The sequence below is a fragment of the Copadichromis virginalis genome, linkage group LG16 (genome assembly GCF_057382275.1).
Source record: "Copadichromis virginalis isolate Kocher_CV1m ecotype Utaka linkage group LG16, C_Virginalis_male_GT1.1, whole genome shotgun sequence".
In the NCBI taxonomy this organism is placed as follows: domain Eukaryota; kingdom Metazoa; phylum Chordata; class Actinopteri; order Cichliformes; family Cichlidae; genus Copadichromis; species Copadichromis virginalis.
In genome coordinates, this window is record NC_140633.1 from 38570874 (window position 1) to 38590472 (window position 19599).

General features: G+C 39.4%; 1 protein-coding gene across 1 annotated transcript in view; it reads right to left on the bottom strand.

The window, feature by feature from the left end:
* The window catches only part of pth2ra (parathyroid hormone 2 receptor a), a 69458-nt gene that overhangs the window by 31123 nt on the left and 18736 nt on the right, over positions 1-19599 (bottom strand). The window contains exons 3-7 of the mRNA XM_085434731.1: positions 19355-19465; positions 18557-18681; positions 14839-14936; positions 7701-7884; positions 1858-2011 (exon numbers count right to left, since the gene is read on the bottom strand). Coding sequence (XP_085290857.1) covers positions 1858-2011; positions 7701-7884; positions 14839-14936; positions 18557-18681; positions 19355-19465 — 672 coding nt within the window. The remainder of the gene's footprint in view (positions 1-1857; positions 2012-7700; positions 7885-14838; positions 14937-18556; positions 18682-19354; positions 19466-19599) is intronic.

The following is a 19599-nucleotide window of genomic DNA, read 5'->3' on the forward strand; positions in this document are numbered from 1 at the left end:
GGGATGTAATCATGATCTTGTGTTAGTCACCGAGTTTCTTCACTGGGAAAGCTAATGGCTTATAGATATTTTGCAGCGAGTGCTTGACGATAACTGCAGATGGAAACAAAACACCGTGTTGTTAAAGGAACCGTTGGGCTTTCATCTAAAACATGACAAATTAAAAATGTGCTAAAAGTGTGTGTTTAGGGCAACTTTACCAATAAGACGACTTAAAAATGGTTGATAGTGAACTCTAACAGATATATCTGCAAAGTGTTTTACCCTGCTGGGGAATGCTTCCCCCTCTTATCTCTTGCTGGTGTCATGCTGTCGAGCCAAAGCAGCTCAAAAATGTGTGCTGAAAAAATAATTAGTTCAAAAGAAGGCAGGGAGTGGCGGCATCATTATGTGGATTCATCCCCTCCTGTGAATGAACACATGGATTCATAAAAGACAAACCACAAGCCAAAGAATGGCTGTAAATTATGCAAATATACAAATCAGCTTAAGAAAATGCATCGCATGCCCTTTATATTCCTCAGTCATAAATTTTAATAGTATTATTTGGTATATGGAGGAATTTTACAGTAACTTTTTGAGAATGTTTTAACGTGTCTGTAAAGCAAATTTCAGTTAATGAATCAGGCGACCCCAAAGACTTGAGCAGAAAGGCTATTTATTTTACAGAAATAGTGCTTTAATGATTTAAAAAGCAAATGAAAAAAAAAATTAATAAATGTCTGATTTAAAATATGTTTAAAATAATAAAGTTTGTACATTTTTGCTTGAACTGTTAATCCATTATTTTCCAAATGTTTGTTAAAGCTCCTCAAATAACCAGAAGTTCAAATTTATAAATATTTCGCTACATGATTATAGGCAGATTATATAATAATTCCCAAAAGCTTTAATAGTTCAATTTTTGCTTTAAGTTATTGTGTTATTTACATAATAATGTAAATAACCTAATAATGATCCTTATTGCTGTTTTAGAGCAGCGGTGCTTCAAAGGATAGCTGCAGATTTCTGTCAGAATCTGCAAATTATACAGTACAAAGAAAATGTTCACGTTGTCTTCCCAACAGTTTCACACACTTGCAAGTAATCAATTAAGTGCATCTGATTAGCAGCACCTGGCTGCTGCACAACCTCTTAATTCCTATAGAACCAGTAATGGTGCACATAGTTTTCACAGGACTGCATCTGATCACATTTGAACTTTCAACGCAGTTTGATGGAGGAGTCAATAAAAGGTCTATTATTATTTTATATTTTAGTATTTTATTACAGCTGATGTAATCCAACATTAGTGACTTAAAGTAACTACAAGTAAAGAAAACCAGAGGAGACGGAAAAGTAATGTGAATGCTCTTTGCTCTTTGCTTGTTCATGTGGCTTCAAAGAAACAAACGAAAAATACGTTGTGGGGAAAAAACCCTTTCATCTACTTTTCTTAACAATGTGACACACTCCTTTGCAAGGACAGAACAAAAACTTGAACAAAAACACAAAACAAATCTGTTCTGTTTCAGATGAAACAACATAATTTTATTCCAAAAGTCTTTTTTGCTGCTTTTGATGTGATGAATTACACAACTGCCATCAAAACAACAATAAACTGCAGATATAAAACTGACTTCTGTTAATCACTCACTTAACTCTGCTCGAAAGGTTTGGAAATTCCCCTACACAGCAGACATAAACTATATTAATGAGTCTCTTCTCTGAAGCATGTTGGAAAACATTAAGCGCTGTTTTACATATGGTGTCATATTGTAGTTGCAATGAAGCCATAAACTTCAGAACTGATGCTTTCGTCACGTTTTGTCCTCCTTCATAACTGCGTTATGTGTAATGTAATCTTTTAGTGCTTACCCCATCCGATGAGTATCAAACCCCAGAGGTATTTGGAATCTGATCGGAAGGCCATGAAGATGAGACTGTGGAGGTAAAGGCCTTCTACCAGAATCCAGTAGTAATTGGTAGCCAGAAAGTAGATGAAGAGCAGCACAGTCACCTTGCAGCCAATCTGAAAGCATTAACAGTTTTATCAGATCCTATTTGAAACTAGTATTATGCAGCTTATTATGCTGTTATTTTGCATGTCTGTGTGTTGACACACGCGATGATCACAGTACTTCAAAGTATTCAAACACCACAGGTGATGATAAGAGAGGAAATGATCTCATTACAATCAGAAGCAGCTTGCTGTATAAATTTGCACAAAGATGTTATTAACTAGAACATAAACACAGTAAAGCAGCTTCTGCTAACTATGTCATTGTTTGTGTATGATTCCAAGATTAGTGACATGTACAGGCTATGCCCACTAAATTTTATACTGTAAAGGTTTCAGACGTAAACTGGATTGTTTTCTTTTTTTCATTTTTCATCTCTGAAAATCAAAATCGTATGATAGAAGTCTGCTAAACTCACTACTCAGTTGTTACAATAGAACTGACACTATATACAGTGGGGCAAAAAAGTATTTAGTCAGCCACCGATTGTGCAAGTTCCCCCACCTAAAATGATGACGGAGGTCAGTAATTTGCACCAGAGGTACACTTCAACTGTGAGAGACAGAATGTGAAAAAAAAAAAATCCATGAATCCACATGGTAGGATTTGTAAAGAATTTATTGGTAAATCAGGGTGGAAAATAAGTATTTGGTCAATAACAAAAATACAACTCAATACTTTGTAACATAACCTTTGTTGGCAATAACAGAGGTCAAACGTTTACTATAGGTCTTTACCAGGTTTGCACACACAGTAGCTGGTATTTTGGCCCATTCCTCCATGCAGATCTTCTCGAGAGCAGTGATGTTTTGGGGCTGTCGCCGAGCAACACGGACTTTCAACTCCCGCCACAGATTTTCTATGGGGTTGAGGTCTGGAGACTGGCTAGGCCACTCCAGGACTTTCAAATGCTTCTTACGGAGCCACCCCTTTGTTGCCCGGGCGGTGTGTTTTGGATCATTGTCATGTTGGAAGACCCAGCCTCGTTTCATCTTCAAAGTTCTCACTGATGGAAGGAGGTTTTGGCTCAAAATCTCACGATACATGGCCCCATTCATTCTGTCCTTAACACGGATCAGTCGTCCTGTCCCCTTGGCAGAAAAACAGCCCCATAGCATGATGTTTCCACCCCCATGCTTCACAGTAGGTATGGTGTTCTTGGGATGCAACTCAGTATTCTTCTTCCTCCAAACACGACGAGTTGAGTTTATACCAAAAAGTTCTACTTTGGTTTCATCTGACCACATGACATTCTCCCAATCCTCTGCTGTATCATCCATGTGCTCTCTGGCAAACTTCAGACGGGCCTGGACATGCACTGGCTTCAGCAGCGGAACACGTCTGGCACTGCGGGATTTGATTCCCTGCCGTTGTAGTGTGTTACTGATGGTGACCTTTGTTACTTTGGTCCCAGCTCTCTGCAGGTCATTCACCAGGTCCCCCCGTGTGGTTCTGGGATCTTTGCTCACCGTTCTCATGATCATTTTGACCCCACGGGATGAGATCTTGCGTGGAGCCCCAGATCGAGGGAGATTATCAGTGGTCTTGTATGTCTTCCATTTTCTGATGATTGCTCCCACAGTTGATTTTTTCACACCAAGCTGCTTGCCTATTGTAGATTCACTCTTCCCAGTCTGGTGCAGGTCTACAATACTTTTCCTGGTGTCCTTCGAAAGCTCTTTGGTCTTGGCCATGGCGGAGTTTGGAGTCTGACTGTTTGAGGCTGTGGACAGGTGTCTTTTATACAGATGATGAGTTCAAACAGGTGCCATTCATACAGGTAACGAGTGGGGGACAGAAAAGCTTCTTACAGAAGACGTTACAGGTCTGTGAGAGCCAGAGATTTTCCTTGTTTGAGGTGACCAAATACTTATTTTCCACCCTGATTTACGAATAAATTCTTTACAAATCCTACCATGTGGATTCATGGATTTTTTTTTCACATTCTGTCTCTCACAGTTGAAGTGTACCTCTGGTGCAAATTACTGACCTCTGTCATCATTTTAAGTGGGGGAACTTGCACAATCGGTGGCTGACTAAATACTTTTTTGCCCCACTGTAGATTAAAGTAGTGGGACTGAAAGCACCGGGATTTAAAGATTAAGAAATGTGGCCACAAACTTTTTATTACAGGGCTATTTAAATGCAAAAAGTTTAACTTACAAGGTTTTTCAAGTTAACGAAAGTGTGGGGGGAAATAGATTAACCACATCTCAAAAAAAGACAAAAAAAAAAAAAAACTCGTATTATTGTATTCTAGACACCCAGTTTAAGTCTAAGTATTAAAACATTTTTAAACTGTGGAAAATCGATATCAAAGTGTGCAAACCCAGTCCTAAAACTGTAAAAAATAGTTTCCTTAAAAGCAAATCTTTAAAATTAATACAACACATATAATAACCCTGGTAATTTGTGCAAATTAAATCTCCAAAAGTTGATTCTGTTCATCTGGATGTTTTCAGTGGGAGAAACGTTTCGTCACTCATCCAGGTGACTTCCTCAGTCTCAGCTGACTGCAGGTTTCAATCTTATAAACAGGACATTTGCATAATGACTGAAACCAGCACCACTGAATGAACAATGGGCTGGGAGGTCAGTTCTTTCATCATTAATATGCAAATTCTCCTGGCCATTGATCAAAGCCCACTGATCAATGGCCATGAGTACCAATCACATTAGACTTTCATACTCAGTCCTGCTACAGTCCAGCCTGTGCATTCACTCGGGGACCAAACAACTCCTAAGTGTGCCACATATATGATTTGTTTACCTCCACTGTGTGGAGAATAGTTTGACACTAGAAGTCTGCTCTCACATTCAGTGGGGAAACCTTCTCACAGGGAAGAGTCACACACTGAATTAATGTTTAAAGGAAAAAGCAGTGAGACTTCTCCTGCAATGCAGTCATTGCAGGAGAAGTCTCACTTAAAACGTTACTGCCTCTTATTTTCAGTCTGGGATGTGAAAATAGGACATTTTCTGTGGAAGTGTCCTGCCAAAGGTGAGAATGTGTTTCCACCCATTTCCATATATATACACAATCTTGCAGAACTCATGCAAGTAGATGCTTTATTATACATCACAGGCAGTATGTGATGGTATAGGTTGTGGCTCCGACTGTCTCAGACTCAAAGGCTGAGTCATTCAAGTATTCAAGTGATTATCTCAGTTTCCTGGAGCAAATATGCTCCAGCTACAGGTAAGTGGACTCTAAACGAAAGGTTTCACCTTCAAACATGTTGCTCATCAATGAATATTCATTGTATTTCCTTCTGGAACTTTACGTTTTCTTACCAGATCACCTTATTTAATCATTTAAATTAACAATAACTGATAATTTATGGGACAGGGGTGGGATTAAATAAGTGTATACTTCTTCCCACTCCCTTTCAACATGTAAATTAATCAGAATGTTTTTTTGTATGTAATTTGTATAGTATATATTTTTTCTCTCATTTCTTTTCTAAATGTACTTGTATATTGTTCACATGTTGAAATAAATTACCAATCAATCAAAAAAAAAAACAACAAGCTTATGAGGGTGGAATTGCTCCTCTGAATAATATGAATACATTTAAATAACTAAATCAGCTGGTACAGTAAGTGCAAACCAAATAATTAATACTAACAATGCTGCTTACAAGACTCTAAGCTTTAAACAGGAAAAACAAGCTCTGCTCTTGTTTGCTACAGCAAGACAAATGAAATTTAAATACCAAATACAAGGGGTCTGTAGCTGGGATAATAATGTAGTCTAAAACTGGTGACTTACACAAATTAAATACACACAAATGGAAGAAAACCCAGAATAAACAAACAAATCTAAAGTGAATGCCATTTCTCGTTGCTTACGTGTTCATGTGGCTTCAAAGAAAGGAAGAAAAAAAATCGGGACAAAAACCTTTCATCTGCTCACTTTAACAATGTCTCATCCTTCTTTTCAAGGACAGAAAAACCTGTAACACAGCCAGCAGTTCTGTTTCATGTCATCATGTTATCGGTACACATAAACACCCAAGTCACCTGTTATTAACATCATAATTAGGACTAATAGAGCTGTTTACAACATTCAAATTAACCTACGAGGGATCAACCAAAAAAAATAAATGGATAAATAAATAGAATTGTTAACCCATCCTCTGAACGTCACACAGGCTGAATGCATCTGCAGTACGGTCAAACCATTAGAAGTTTTGGCGTCACTGTCTACGTCAAGCTGCTCGGGGTTATAACTGAATCAGACTCCATTTTATTAGACATTTCTCTCTGTTTTTGTTTCATAGAAAATTCTCTAAAAACATCCCATCGTTGTGTTCACTGTGTACTGTTCCGCTTCTTCATATTCAGATCCACATCTCCTGCGACATTCAGTTCATGATTATTTTGTGGGGATTTTTCATTAACGTTTTTGTTGTTATGGTGTCCACCTGTGCTCTGTGGTGCTCTCTGTCGTGTTTTATTTTGAAAGTGTCTTGTTCTGCTTCCTTTGTCTGGTTGGTTCAGTCTCAAACATCAACCCAGTGATCAAAAAAAAACACAAAACCCTTGCTGACTTCAGTGACATCACCTGATTGGTCAGCAGCAGAGCTTTGACGTCAACATGTTTAAAGACTTCCTGTCTGATGTTAAGGACCTCACTTTGAATCGTGGGACTTTTGCTCAATGTTTTGGGTTTTTTGGTCTCGAGTTCTGTTTGTTTCTTTGTTTCATCTTTGTGTTTTTGTTCTTATTTTATTCTCAGTTGTGATTCGGGGGGGGGTTAGCTTAATCTTGTCTTGGGTCTAAATCCTGGCTGCTGCACAGCCGTGACATTGACATTGTCAAATAACCTGTTACTCATTTTTTTAATTCTTCTGATTTTATTTAAAGTTTGGGGTGGTTGCTTTGCCCAAAGATTTTCTGTTCTTAACTTTTTTTTCTGTACTGGATTTCTTCTGAGGCAACCCATGTTTAATGTCCCAGCACTGTATTGTGTGAGTAATTCCCTCAGGCCACTCTGCAGACGTTTGGACTTGGAGAAAGTTTGTACGAAGGCTCAAAATATCCACCAAAGGGTCCTCGCGCACTTGACAAATTGACCGTGGGACACCCCTAAGCCCTCACAGACTTAGCTGGATGATGCTTCAAGTGTGTGAGGGTGGACACTGAGATTAGGTCTTTTTCTTTGTGATTTCATGATTGTTTCCACCTGATCCTCATCAGCCAATCAGCCCTGTGTGCATATTTATTCATGTGTTGCCGTCTGTTTTTGTTAGCTTGTTTGTTTACGAGCGCTTCAGCAGTTCTCACTGCTTTCCTTCCTTTGGCACGCTTTCTGATGTTTGAGTTTGTCATTTCTCTTGGATTCATTTTACCCTACTGTGCTTTTTTTGAGGATTTTTATAATTCAATCAATACTGTTTTTTTATTTGCATCTGAAAAATCAGGTTCAATTCAAAAAATAAATGCTGCAAATTCATCCTGTGAAATTATATGGTTGGTGTGAACGGCTGCATTAAGATCTGAAGTATATTAATGTGCAAAATATTTGCATGAATTTTATATGTCCAGTGAGTAAAATCTATTATTCTTAGAAATACAGAAACAAAATCTGGCTTTGTTGTGTAATGACACCTGATGATCCTGATTAAAGTCACTCATTCCAACAAACACTGTACCACATCTCTAATTTGGATCTTATTTAATGTGCATGGTACTTACATACTGCGACTTGTCCAGTGATGCTATGCTAACAGTTTTTAAGCTGTCGAGCAGAGCAGAGTCCAAGTCCTGCAATCCCGCCCTGGAATACACAACTTTGTCCTTCACGAAGATGCTGACTGCTCGTAGCATGAAGGAAACAAAGAGGTGCATGTGGATGTAGTTTCTGGTGCAGTGAAGACGCCTGCCACACAAGCAAAGACAAAGTTATAAAAACTGCAAAGCATTTCTCATAAATGATGAAATGAGTCCAAGGCTACCCTTGTGGCACTGTTGAGCAGAAATGCAAAAAAGTATAAAAACATGATCTCATGACCACAAACACCAGTAAAGCCGGAGAGTTTAAACGATCTTCTTCCCTCCTGTGTCATCTCTGTAATGTCAGCTATAGGAGTTGAATTTGTATATGTGTGTTCCATTTAACAGAAAATAATCCACCAGTTTTATGCAACATTCAGCCTCAACAGGAAGAGGAGCTGGTGAATAGTAGATAAACAGAGCTGACAGAGGGGACGAATCCTCAGCGATCCTGTCTATTTCTGTCAGAGGAGTGAAACTGTCGATGCAGCACATGCCTGCCCTGTAAATCATCGACGTACAGAGCACCGTGACACACAGGTGTACTGAGTTTTTCCACCGTATGGCCGGTAAAGAAACTGTCAAGGATTTTCAAACTGTCTCATTGTAAGCACGGGTCTCTGGCTATATAACTGTGCAAGGATAAGAGCACGCCTCTGTTAAAGCCAGCGCAGCACTTCTATATCTCTGTTCTGTTTTGCTGCAGTAAACACAGAGAGCATTAAAAACTGTAAAACCTTGCAAACAAATAAGTATTAGTGTTGCTGTCACTGCTCCTGTTGTTCCTGCATATAATTACCATGAGCAGTACAGGAACATGAGGCAGAGAGAGGGGGGGGGAACAAATCCTTGCAAACTCCTGTTAAACGAGTGGCCAAGTCATTGTCTTCAGGGTTGAAGATGATGCAACTGTTTGGTGTATTTTACTCAACAGTTGGGGTTTGTTCAAACGTGTGACTGAAGCTCAGCTTATGTGTTTTATTCTTCCTTAATTGGATTTTAAGAAGTGGTAAACTGTGGTAGAGAACACCGAGGCAGCTGCGCTCCGACGGACCTTTCAAACATGTGTAGTGTTTATATTTCATGCCTTCACAGTATGATGAATTCATAATGTCTCCACCTAATTTTCAACTGCAAATGTATAAAGTAAGTTTAAATAACCAGATGTTTTTTCCATAATTTATTTTCAAGACAGCAGGGAGGAGGTTGTTGTTGTTGTTGTTGTGTTTGTGTTTTGTTTTGTTGTTTGTTTGTTTGTTTTGGGGGGGGGATTAAGACACTTTTTGATGACCATTATCTTGTCCTGTTTTACCCAAATATGACAACACAACAGCCATACAAACATTATTTATTATTTATTTTAATGAAAGTGTAAATGACAATTTATATAACCTTGTTTAACCCTTACATCAGTTAAACACTGTCCTCACTCCTATATACTACCATCTATAATTGGCAGTATTATTTCATCATCATCACTCAGACCACAAAACGTTAAAAATAATGACTGCAGACTCGTCTCTGCATTCAAACTGCTGTCAAACATCAAAACTGACTTGAAGTTTCTGATACTTCAAAACAATTAATCCCTGTGTGTTTTTGTTTTTTCCTACTCTGGAAAACACTGCACTGCTCAGCACAGCTGACTGTGGCTTGCATAGGGTTAATGTACTGCAGCTCTTTAAAGGGCGCTTTACATTTTCTAACACACATTGTGTACATTATCACTAGAGACAAAAACTGAGGCAGACAGCAGCGGGAGCTTTGAGGGCTGATAAAGAATCAGAATCAGAGATTTGTCGGCACTTTAAGAAGTCAGAAACACTGGATTTAAGGCCTGTATTTGTCAAACGGAGCCTTGATGGCTCTTTGAAATTTCAGCTGCAAATGATCCAGAAAATGTGCTCTGTTTGAAGTTTCCCTTTTTAAACATGCATCTCTGATCACCTCGGGCACTTTAGCATCTGAAGAGTAAGAGGATGTTTACTCAACTTTCAGCTTCCATCTCTCGCAATCAAATCCAGCAACCCAGTCAAAACTTGGTGTTAAAATCAGGAGGAAGTTTACCTACACACAGAATACCCATCAGTGGTGGCACAGAGCTCATTGTTCTGGATAATTTTTATGCAGAAGGCAGGAGAGGTGCTTCTAAATGGGAACGTGTAACACTGGTGTTGCATAAATGACCAGTTCTTACACTCAGGTTTTAAATCTTAAGAAATGCCGTCTTCAGTTACCGGTAAGTGGGTTTTTGTGTGATATACAATTTCAGGTGGGCAGGGATTTTGAAAAGGTTTTTGAAGTGTTGATGGGATTATTACACCTACCGTAACACGCCATAATAAATCTGGAGAGCCCTGCCAGTGGAACTGCAAAATCAAAGGCAGTTTGAAATGATCGCCTCCTGTTTACTTGCATCTCTCTCAGGTCCATGTGAAACGAGGTTTTCATCTACATCAAAGCTTTTATTTTCATAATTTAAAATATTTCTTTACACTTGTTTGAATCCTCTTATGTAAGGAAGCAAGCGGTTACAGTAAGTCACATAATTTGCAGAGTCTTTTTCAGATGAATGTGGTTGGCTGCTCCGTCTCCAGTTACCGGATCATTAGAGGTATCTTCCTGTTGCTTGGATATAACCTGCCTTCAAAAATACTAAAAATAACTGAGCCCATGATTCTGCAGTTTCCTTTTCAAGGTTACTTAAAATAACATCATTCAGAAGCTGTTATTCGTTAGAACTAATCAATTTAAATCGAACCAGTTAAGAAATTAATTTACCCTAATCAGTGATGGACATTGATAACTTTGATGGCCATTGTGATTTTGAAGATCAGATTCTGTATCCATTCCTTTACTGGTTTCCACAGATGTTCAGCAAACCACTTTTATTCCCAGAGTGCAGAAGCACAGCAGGAAAAAGTCCTTCATGTGGTCCAGGTGAAAAGCTCCACTGGCACCACTTTCAACATTAATAGTGTGAATGCCGTGACTGAGATCCTGTTTCTCTGTAAACTTTAATCTTCTACTTTATTCTAGTTGCTCCGTTTCTTTGCCGCTTAACTACTCCCTCAGTTTTCATTCGATTTTCACCATTCAAATTTTAAGCTCTTCTGCTCATTCTGCTAATGCCAGCTATATCTTTTGGTGCTGATAACTTTTATACTTTTTGAAATATTAAGCTTTCTATGTCATTTTTGACTCATTTGAATGAATGGGACCACATTAGCAGTGTGATCACCAGGTTAGCTTGCCGGGCTGAGCTGTGTTTTAGCTCAGTGAGATGAGCAGCCGTTTTCAGAGCAGGAGGGTTCGAATCCCGCAACATTTTTTTCAGTAAACACTTTAACTTTTTTAACACTTTTCAGAACAAATTTCAGCTTCTACACCCTTTTCAGCAGAAATTTTAGCTTTTTCACCTCTTTTCAGCACAAATTCCAGGTTGTTCAGTGGTTTTCTTCACCTATTTTCAGCAGAAACTTCAAGTTCCGCTCTTTTCAATTTCAATTCAATTTCAGCCTCTTCTGCTCTTTCAGCAGAATTTCAGCCTTTTTGCCTGTTTTGAGTATACAGTTCTGCTTCTTCACCTCTTTTCAGCACGATTCAGCTTCTTCGGGACCCTGCACATTTTTTCTCTCACCATATCTGTCTTTGGGACAAGAACTAGTTTGGCTCAGTGAGATGAGCAGCTGCCGTGAGACCTGGTGGTGCAGGTTCAAATCCTACCTGTGGCTGTTGTCACACGTCTTCTCTGCTTGCACTCAGTGTGCTTTATTGATATTGTTCAGTGTACCCTTTCAAATACAACGGTTTTCAGCAAAGACTTCAGTTTCTACAAAGTATTTTCAGCAGATAGTTCTCCTTCTGCTGTTTTCAGATTCCACTACAAGGCATTCACACTGCATTTTCGCAGGAAATGCAACTTTTTCTAGATTAATTTCTTAATTTAAAAAAAAGAAGAAGCTTGGAAACATATCCAAATAAAAACTACTACAAAACCACTATTTACAATTTCTTTTGGATGACATCTTTCTTATGTATTTGTGTTTTATCTACAAGACCGTTTATTTTTCTTTATTTGGATCACAAATGTAAAAACCTGTAGCAGTCATGGATAAATGCCGGGGTTCTGGTCAGAGTCAGTCTGACACATATTTTGTTAAAGCTAGCCATCGGTCCGATCCCTTTTTCAAGAAGAAGGCACAAGTCGATGTTTACAGTGTATTTACAGCTTCAACAGTACACCGTATCAACAGAGAGATTGCCCCTTTCACACTCAGTCCCACCAAAATCTAATTCTGTCTTTCCAGCCAGGCTATTTGCAACAGTTGGCATGGTATTGACTGCTTACCAGGATCCAAGCTCTGTGCAGATGGCGATGCAGGGAATGACGAACTGGAGGGGAAGTGTGCACGACTTTGTTTTGAATTCTTGGATCTGGTAATTAGGGATGTGTTTGCATGACACTACACAGGATGTGACTTGTATGCTAACCTTATAGCCAGATAAGAATGGCTCCCTGTGTCCTTGTGTATATTGTTTAGTATGTTCTCATATTTCTGGTATTTTCTGATTGATTTCTTAATGTTCTTAGTTTGTTTATGATTGTCCAGTTTTTTATTCCTGGTTTATAATAAGTGTCAGTTCCTATTTTGAGTTTTTCTTGCACCGTTCCTGTTGAGGAACACAGGATGCCTTTGTGAGTTTCATTTACCTTTGCAAAGGGGTCAAACAACATGCCAGTAGCCTGCATTTTGACCAAGAGGGACTGCAAGCCTAGAATATTTATACAGACAAGCTATCTTTCTGCCATGGTCCGAGCGCTGTGTAATAAAAGATAACTCGTACATCAACACGTGGTATTTCTGAAAGATTACATGGAGACAGAATATGACAGCATGTCAGAGCCTTTCATTCGGCACGGTCAGCTTGACCCGGAGAAGCAGGGGTCTTAAATTTTCCATTATGTTCCTTCAATCTTTCGTTCTTTGTCGTTTGTCCCTCTCATTTCCCAACGCTTATACATTTGCCCTCTCTGTTCGCCCGTGCCTCTTAATGTTTCAGTATCTGTGTCTAGTAGTTTTCTATTTCCTCTTTTATTTTCCAGCCTGATTTCCCTTCATGGCATTGATTAGTTTTACTTCCACTTTGTGTTTATCATGATTGAGCTCGCCTGTGTAATCCCCCTCACCTGTTCCTTGTGTGTATTTATAGTATTTGTCTTCTTGCAGCCTCCCTGCATGTTTCCCTCTCTGCTCTTCTTGGCTTTAGTTACTTTGCATTTTGGACTCTGTTCTCTTTTGGATTTGTTATTTTTGGGCTTTGATGAGACACGGCTCACATTTTTGTTCTGTCCATTCTGCCTCTGAAAGCTGCGTTCTGGGTACTCATATCTACGCTCCAATACGACAGGACAAAGTAAAAAATTTACATCAACTGTCGAAACTTTCAAAAATGTGGCTGTGGTTCTAAAATAATTGCTAAGGGAAAATCTTGGCTCCTGAAGGTCAGTTTTGCTACATCTACTGCTGCACTGCCGCTGAACGTCAACACTGCACATAAAATGATCTCTACTTGTCTCATGTGGACATACAGATGAGTCATTATTTATTCTGCTAATCTCTAACATGTCCAGTAGAGTGGATGTGTTTTAGTTTAGATCTGTAATGAGCACATCTTACATTTCCATAGGCAGATGTGTGAGACGGCAGCGTCCCCATCACCACACTCTAAATTACCGTATTTCCCGGACTACAAAGCGCACCTGAATATTAGCCGCACAAGCTAAAATCAGGGGAAAATCCTGTTTTGTACATACATTAGCCGCACCTGACTAAAAGCCGCAGGTGTTTCAATGTTGACTTATCATATGTAAGAGAATATGCACAAAGGGAATTGTCAGGAAAGAGATGGCTGTTTGGAGACACACCGCTTTTATTAATATTTTGAAAAACAAGTTATGGGTACATATTTGCACATGTAGTACATAACAGTAACCTACAGCACACCAGAAAAATAGATTCGGACTACCTTTTAGGCTCAGGTGCAGTGACACGGCTTTAACAAGAAGAAAAGTCAGTCATTCACCATCTTTCTCTTCTTCCTGCGCTCTAAAACCACCAAAGTCCTCTTCTCCAATGTCGGAAACGAACAGGCTCAGGATGGCTTCGTCATCCACTCTCAGCTTCTTTCCTTCGTTGTCACTTTCAAAACCAAAGAAATCCTCGTTGTCAGTGTCAGAGTCGAACACCCTCAGAAGGGCCGTGGCGGTGTCCTCCTCTCCATCATGCAGCAGTCCAGCCCTTCAAAATCCGTTGGTGATCGTGGATGTTTTCGCACTTTTCCACGCTGTCAGAATCCACCGGTGGAGTTGGGCATAACTTGCTTTTCGCAAGTTTATCGCCGCTCGTCATCCACGCCTCCCGCTGAATGCGTAGCGCTACTTTGAAGTTTGTTTTTCGCGCTACTTCGTACGGCACTACGTTGCCTGGCGGATGGACATGTGACTAACATACCACTCTTGAACCCCGATCCTTCCGCCAGGCAACGTAGTGCCGTACAACAGCGGAACAAACAAAACAAATCGTCTTACGATATCACAAAAATCATGGAAAATCCATAGAAAAGCCGCACCTGACTAAAAGCCGCAGGGTTCAAAGCTTGTGCAAAAAGTAGCGGCTTATAGCCCGACAATTACGGTAGACTAATTAGCATTCTGCCATTTGAAGTATACTCAACTCTGCATCCTCTAGATGTGGTTCAAAACGGTACATGAGGCAACAGGACACAAATATTCCAGCTGACAAGGGAGCTGACAGAGGCATCACAAGAATATAAATATCCCGGCTGCTGGGGAATTTTCATAACCTGTAAAGTTCAAGTCAGTAAGGCATTAAATGTTGCTGTTATTTTTAAGTTCCTGCCACCGCTGATTTTCAGAATCCAAAGCAGGATGTGCAGCAGGAGTCCGGCTCCCACTGATGTGTTTTCTATCTGCAGAAGCTCACATTTGACAAACTGCAGTTTATGATTTAAGCAAAAACAAAAACTGCTCTCTTACCGGAAGTATCCAATGATCATGATGGCCACTAGCAGAGAGCTGAAGGACACGGCATAGCCAATGGTATACATGACGTACAGCCGCTCAAAGAAGTCTTGCTGTGACAAGAAAGAGAGACATTTCCTATTTAGTCAACTTCTGAACAAGACTGGTACAATTTACACAATCATGACTCACAATGGTATGGTGGAAAAAACGGGGCTGCAATGAGAACATGGAAGCCCAGCACGAATGGAGTTTAATTAAAACAGAAAAATGAGTCAGCATTACATCCCTAATCTTTGATAGAGTAGAAATTACTTCAGGATTTTTAGCAGCAAATCCATTCCCTGGAAATCTAAGATAATGTAATCTCTACGAGGAGTGGTTAGGCTCAAAGCAGCCAGAAGATCCAGCTGATACCAAAAACAAAAGATGGCTATAAGTCTCTCTTCCTGGTAATGTTTTATTTTCAGAGCAGATGACATCCCCAGGGTAGTGTGGTTGCTTAGATGAATAGGTTGAATATGAAAAGCTGTGTGGAGTGAAATTAAAAGGCTAATTTTATAAGAAAATTATTAATTTTCTTGACAAGATTTTAATTCTTTGTAAAGAAAAATGATGATGGAGGGAAATTAAGGCTGAGCTGATCCATCATTTATAAAGCGACAGACCTGGAAGTCTTTTTGTTAAACACGCCTCAAACTAAATTTGAGATATTAAGCACATGTTAGGCTTATCGTTAAAAAGCTGTACCAGTCGCTCAAAGTCAGTTGTGATTTCACAAAAGCTGCAATCGAGCCAAGTTGGATGAAGGACTCAGAGGCTTGTAGATTTGATTCTTCTATCTAAAGCAAGTTTGTGGAGAGCTTTTAGCAGGTTGGAGAGGCAAACTTTTTTATTTATAAAGTTACTATTTTTTTATTGTTTTCATGGAAACAGCCCAACTTTCTATAATTCAACACTGAATGGAAGCTTGTTATCTGTTATCACTCGGCTGCAATTTGTCACTCCTCCAAACTCAAGTGTCTCAGTAAAGCAAAGTCTCTGCAGCAGCACGTCGACTACTTTTTGTTTCCTACTACAGTACACCCACTCCTGACATGAGGCATCCAAAGCTGGCAATTAGCCGGTGAACACAGCAGCAGTTAGCAGCTAAAAAGTCAAATATTTCCCCCTGGAGCTGTTAGAGACGCACACAAAAGACCTAAGAAAACACATGGTAACGAGTCCAAATACTAATGATTCTCCATTTATCTGTCTGCTGTGTGAATATGTGTGTGAATACACTTACAAATGCTGCTTTAAAAGGTGACGTGAAGGCATATTAATGTCACTAATGTAGTGTCAGGTTGGATAATCCATTTATTATTCATCTCTGTCTCTCTTCCACAGCATGTTTTTATCCAGTCTTCCTTCTCTCACCCCACCCAGTCGCAGCAGATGGCCCCGCCCCTCCCTGAGCCTGGTTCTGTTGGAGGTTTCTTCCTGTTAAAAGGGAGTTTTTCCTTCCCACTGTCGCCAAAGTGCTTATTCATAGGGGGTCATATGATTGTTGGGTTTGTCTCTGTATGTATTATTGTAGGGTCTGCCTTACAATATAAAGTGCCTTGAGGCGACTGTTGCTGTGATTTCGCGCTGTATAAATAAAATTGAATTGATTAACATCTTATATGTGTAGCAGGCAAAACAAGGAAAGGGGAAAAGTAACTGAAAGTAACTTTTAGATGAAATATGAGAATTTAAATGGCTGTAAACAGACGGATGGCGAGATGAAAACTTCTCCAATTATTGAGATTTTGTATCCTTTTCTGCCTTCAAATGGCTAAAATATCAAAATCTGCAGTTAAAATTGATATTTTCATAATGAATCATACCAAACAGCACACTAATCACTATGGCGGATGCTAGGCTTTATTGATTAATATGTTTGAGCTTCAAGAGATGCAGATTGTCTGAATGATTACATGTTTTTAAATTTTATTTATTTTTTGGTTGCTTGGAGCACAGTGTCCTCATTTGTCCTGAAATAATTCTGCTATATGATTAGTCACCAGCTTACACTTTGTTTGGTTTCCTTATCAAATGTCTGCTTTGTATTTTATTGGGGGGGCATATCTGGGCGGACGGTACCGTAGAGGATGTAAGAAATGCTTTTTGGAGCTGATTACTGAGTAGAAAATAAGACTGTCATAATCCTGCTGTACAAAAGTTAGCAGTATTTCAGATTTCCTTTAATCATTTTTCTTCTACAACCTGAGAAGGAACACATAATGAACAGCTAACAACTCATAAATATGCAGCCTTTGATGAGAGCCTGAAAGCTGTGTTAAAGGATAACAAGTAAAAAGGGTGAGAATGTGAGCTTCGGAGGATGAGGAGCTGTTTGGTTGTTAGACACTCGAGGTAAGAATATGAAGCTCTGCACCACAAAACAGATGTTTGTGTAAGATGGAGCAGATGGGGCAGCAGATGTTTCAGAGAACATCCAGGCTTATTCACAGAGGTCTGCTCTATGTATGTTTATTGACCTGTGTGCAACACTGCGCGAGGCTTGATTCACCCCTCGTTTATTTACATTCAGATGGGAAAATGGAAGATATGGCAGCAATTTATCGAAACATGGAAACAGTATGTGAGGTGAAAGCACAGTTTGTACATTTTGAAAGAGCTTAAAAGTCAAAGAAATTGTATGGCTGCTTTTTTCTTCAGCACAGCCTGAATGCTGAAATCAGATGCTTTCCAGATAGGATTACACAGTAGATCTAAATCTAATGGTACTTTTCTGCGTTCATATTTTCAGTCGTTTTAACAAGCTCTCCAGCAACACTGGCTGAAATCCAGCTCCAACCCATCACAGAGTGTTTTACAGACAAGTGTAGATACTCGGTGTACCTCCCCAGACCTCCTACAGACAAACCGATGAAGATCTGAACCAAATATTTTCAAATTTAGATTCATCACTCCACCCTGCCACTGACTTCCAGCCCAGTTGTCTCTTGTCTAAAGCACACATCAGGCGTTCCTCCCGCTTCCCTTCTCTAAAAATGACTTCTTGACAGCCACCCTTCCATTTCTGATGAGGCTTCGGTGAACAGCGGGAGGATCAGCTGAAGGTTCAGGTGCATCTCTCAGCTCCTGCGTCGGGTCTGTGTGGCTCTCAGACACTGTTCATCTGCAGTGGATCGTTTTTAGGCCTGTCACTTCTTTTGTTCTCCACTTGTCTAGTGTCATTAAAATTTTTAAGAGGCAACAATGCCAAGTTTTCAGCTTATAGCAGCGTGTTGGTGTAAAAATACTATTTCATGCCTGTCAAACTGTGTTATCTTTGGCATTTTTCATGGTTTCAGCTGAAGAAACAGGAAGAAATGTGTCTTTGCAACAGGCTGCTTGTAATAAAGTGCCAAAAGATACAATTTAAATTTGGTTCTTTGTTGTCTCTTGTCTGTTTTAGACACATCTAGTTGCTTCATCTCTTGATTTAGGACCTTTTTTGTTTTGTTTGAATGATTCAAAGCCAGTGTTGAGTTCCTTAATAATAGGGAAAAGGGTGGTGCAGTGGTGTGATCGTGCAGTATGCACCCGGGAAAGGTCGTCAGGCTTAAGTTAAGGGAAAGTCTGGCTGCTTGGAAGCAAAATGTACAGAATGAGGGGTAGCTGGAGACTTTTACTGTATACTCACAATGGAAAACATTTCACACATACAGCTGCAACTTTAATATTTTATAGCGATACTTACTCTCCCATCTTCGTCACTGAAGGGCTGGAGAAAGCGTAAACACTCTGAGTAATTGGTCCATGTTTTGTTCCACTGCTCCACAAAGACCCAGGAACCGTTGATGTCACACTTCCTGTAAGCATGTCCTACAAAATGCCCATTTTAAAAATAAAAAATAATTTCACTCAAACAAAAACACCTTTAAAAAGGTTTAAGTAACTAATGCATAAATGGCCCAAACACATCTATTCTTACACAGGTGATCTGAAATTATTAATCACAATGAATAATAAAAACTACACCTTACTTCTGTGTCGTGTATAAAAGGGGAAAAAAAACATTTTTAATGCCTTTAAAAACCTTTTTACCTTCAATTCATTGTGACTTTCACATCAGGGAAAGAACGGATGTAAATCAAACTATTAATGACTGAATTTAAAACATTAATGTTGACGCTCGATGTGATGGACAGAGTTCGTTCCACTTTAATTCTTTAATTTTTTTTCTTTGTGGCCTGAATATGAAGCTGAAATTATTCAAGAATCCTGCTGTAAGGACCAAAAAGTTTCACTAATTATCCACCAAATATGATGTTCCACTTTTCTGTGAAGAACACATCAGAGCAAAATTTCTCAAAAAGCAAACTTTCATCTTGTCCAAGACCTTCAAAATCCTCAAAACTCTTTTTCGGATTGTACGCGCTACCTGAGAATATAACGAGTCATGCTGAAAATGCTTGTATTAGATGTTCGCTGAACAGTTTGAGTTTTTCTTTGCATGTTAAGCTCTAATTCGGTGCTGGAAAAGAAAAGTGTTAACCTTGGTGATTGAAGTCATAGATGTACGATGGGCAGGGGACCTTGGTGATGAGCCCGGGGGAGCCGTGGGGCCAACAAATCAGACCGTCCCAGTCTGGAGGGCACACCTCATCTGCAGTGAGAAGATGAAGAAGTCAACACGTCACCGATATGATACCCTCTGTTTTTCCTATGTGTGCTTGTTTGTTTTACATGCCAAGAATATGGACTTCTATCATATATATCCATTCACATTGTGATGCGAAT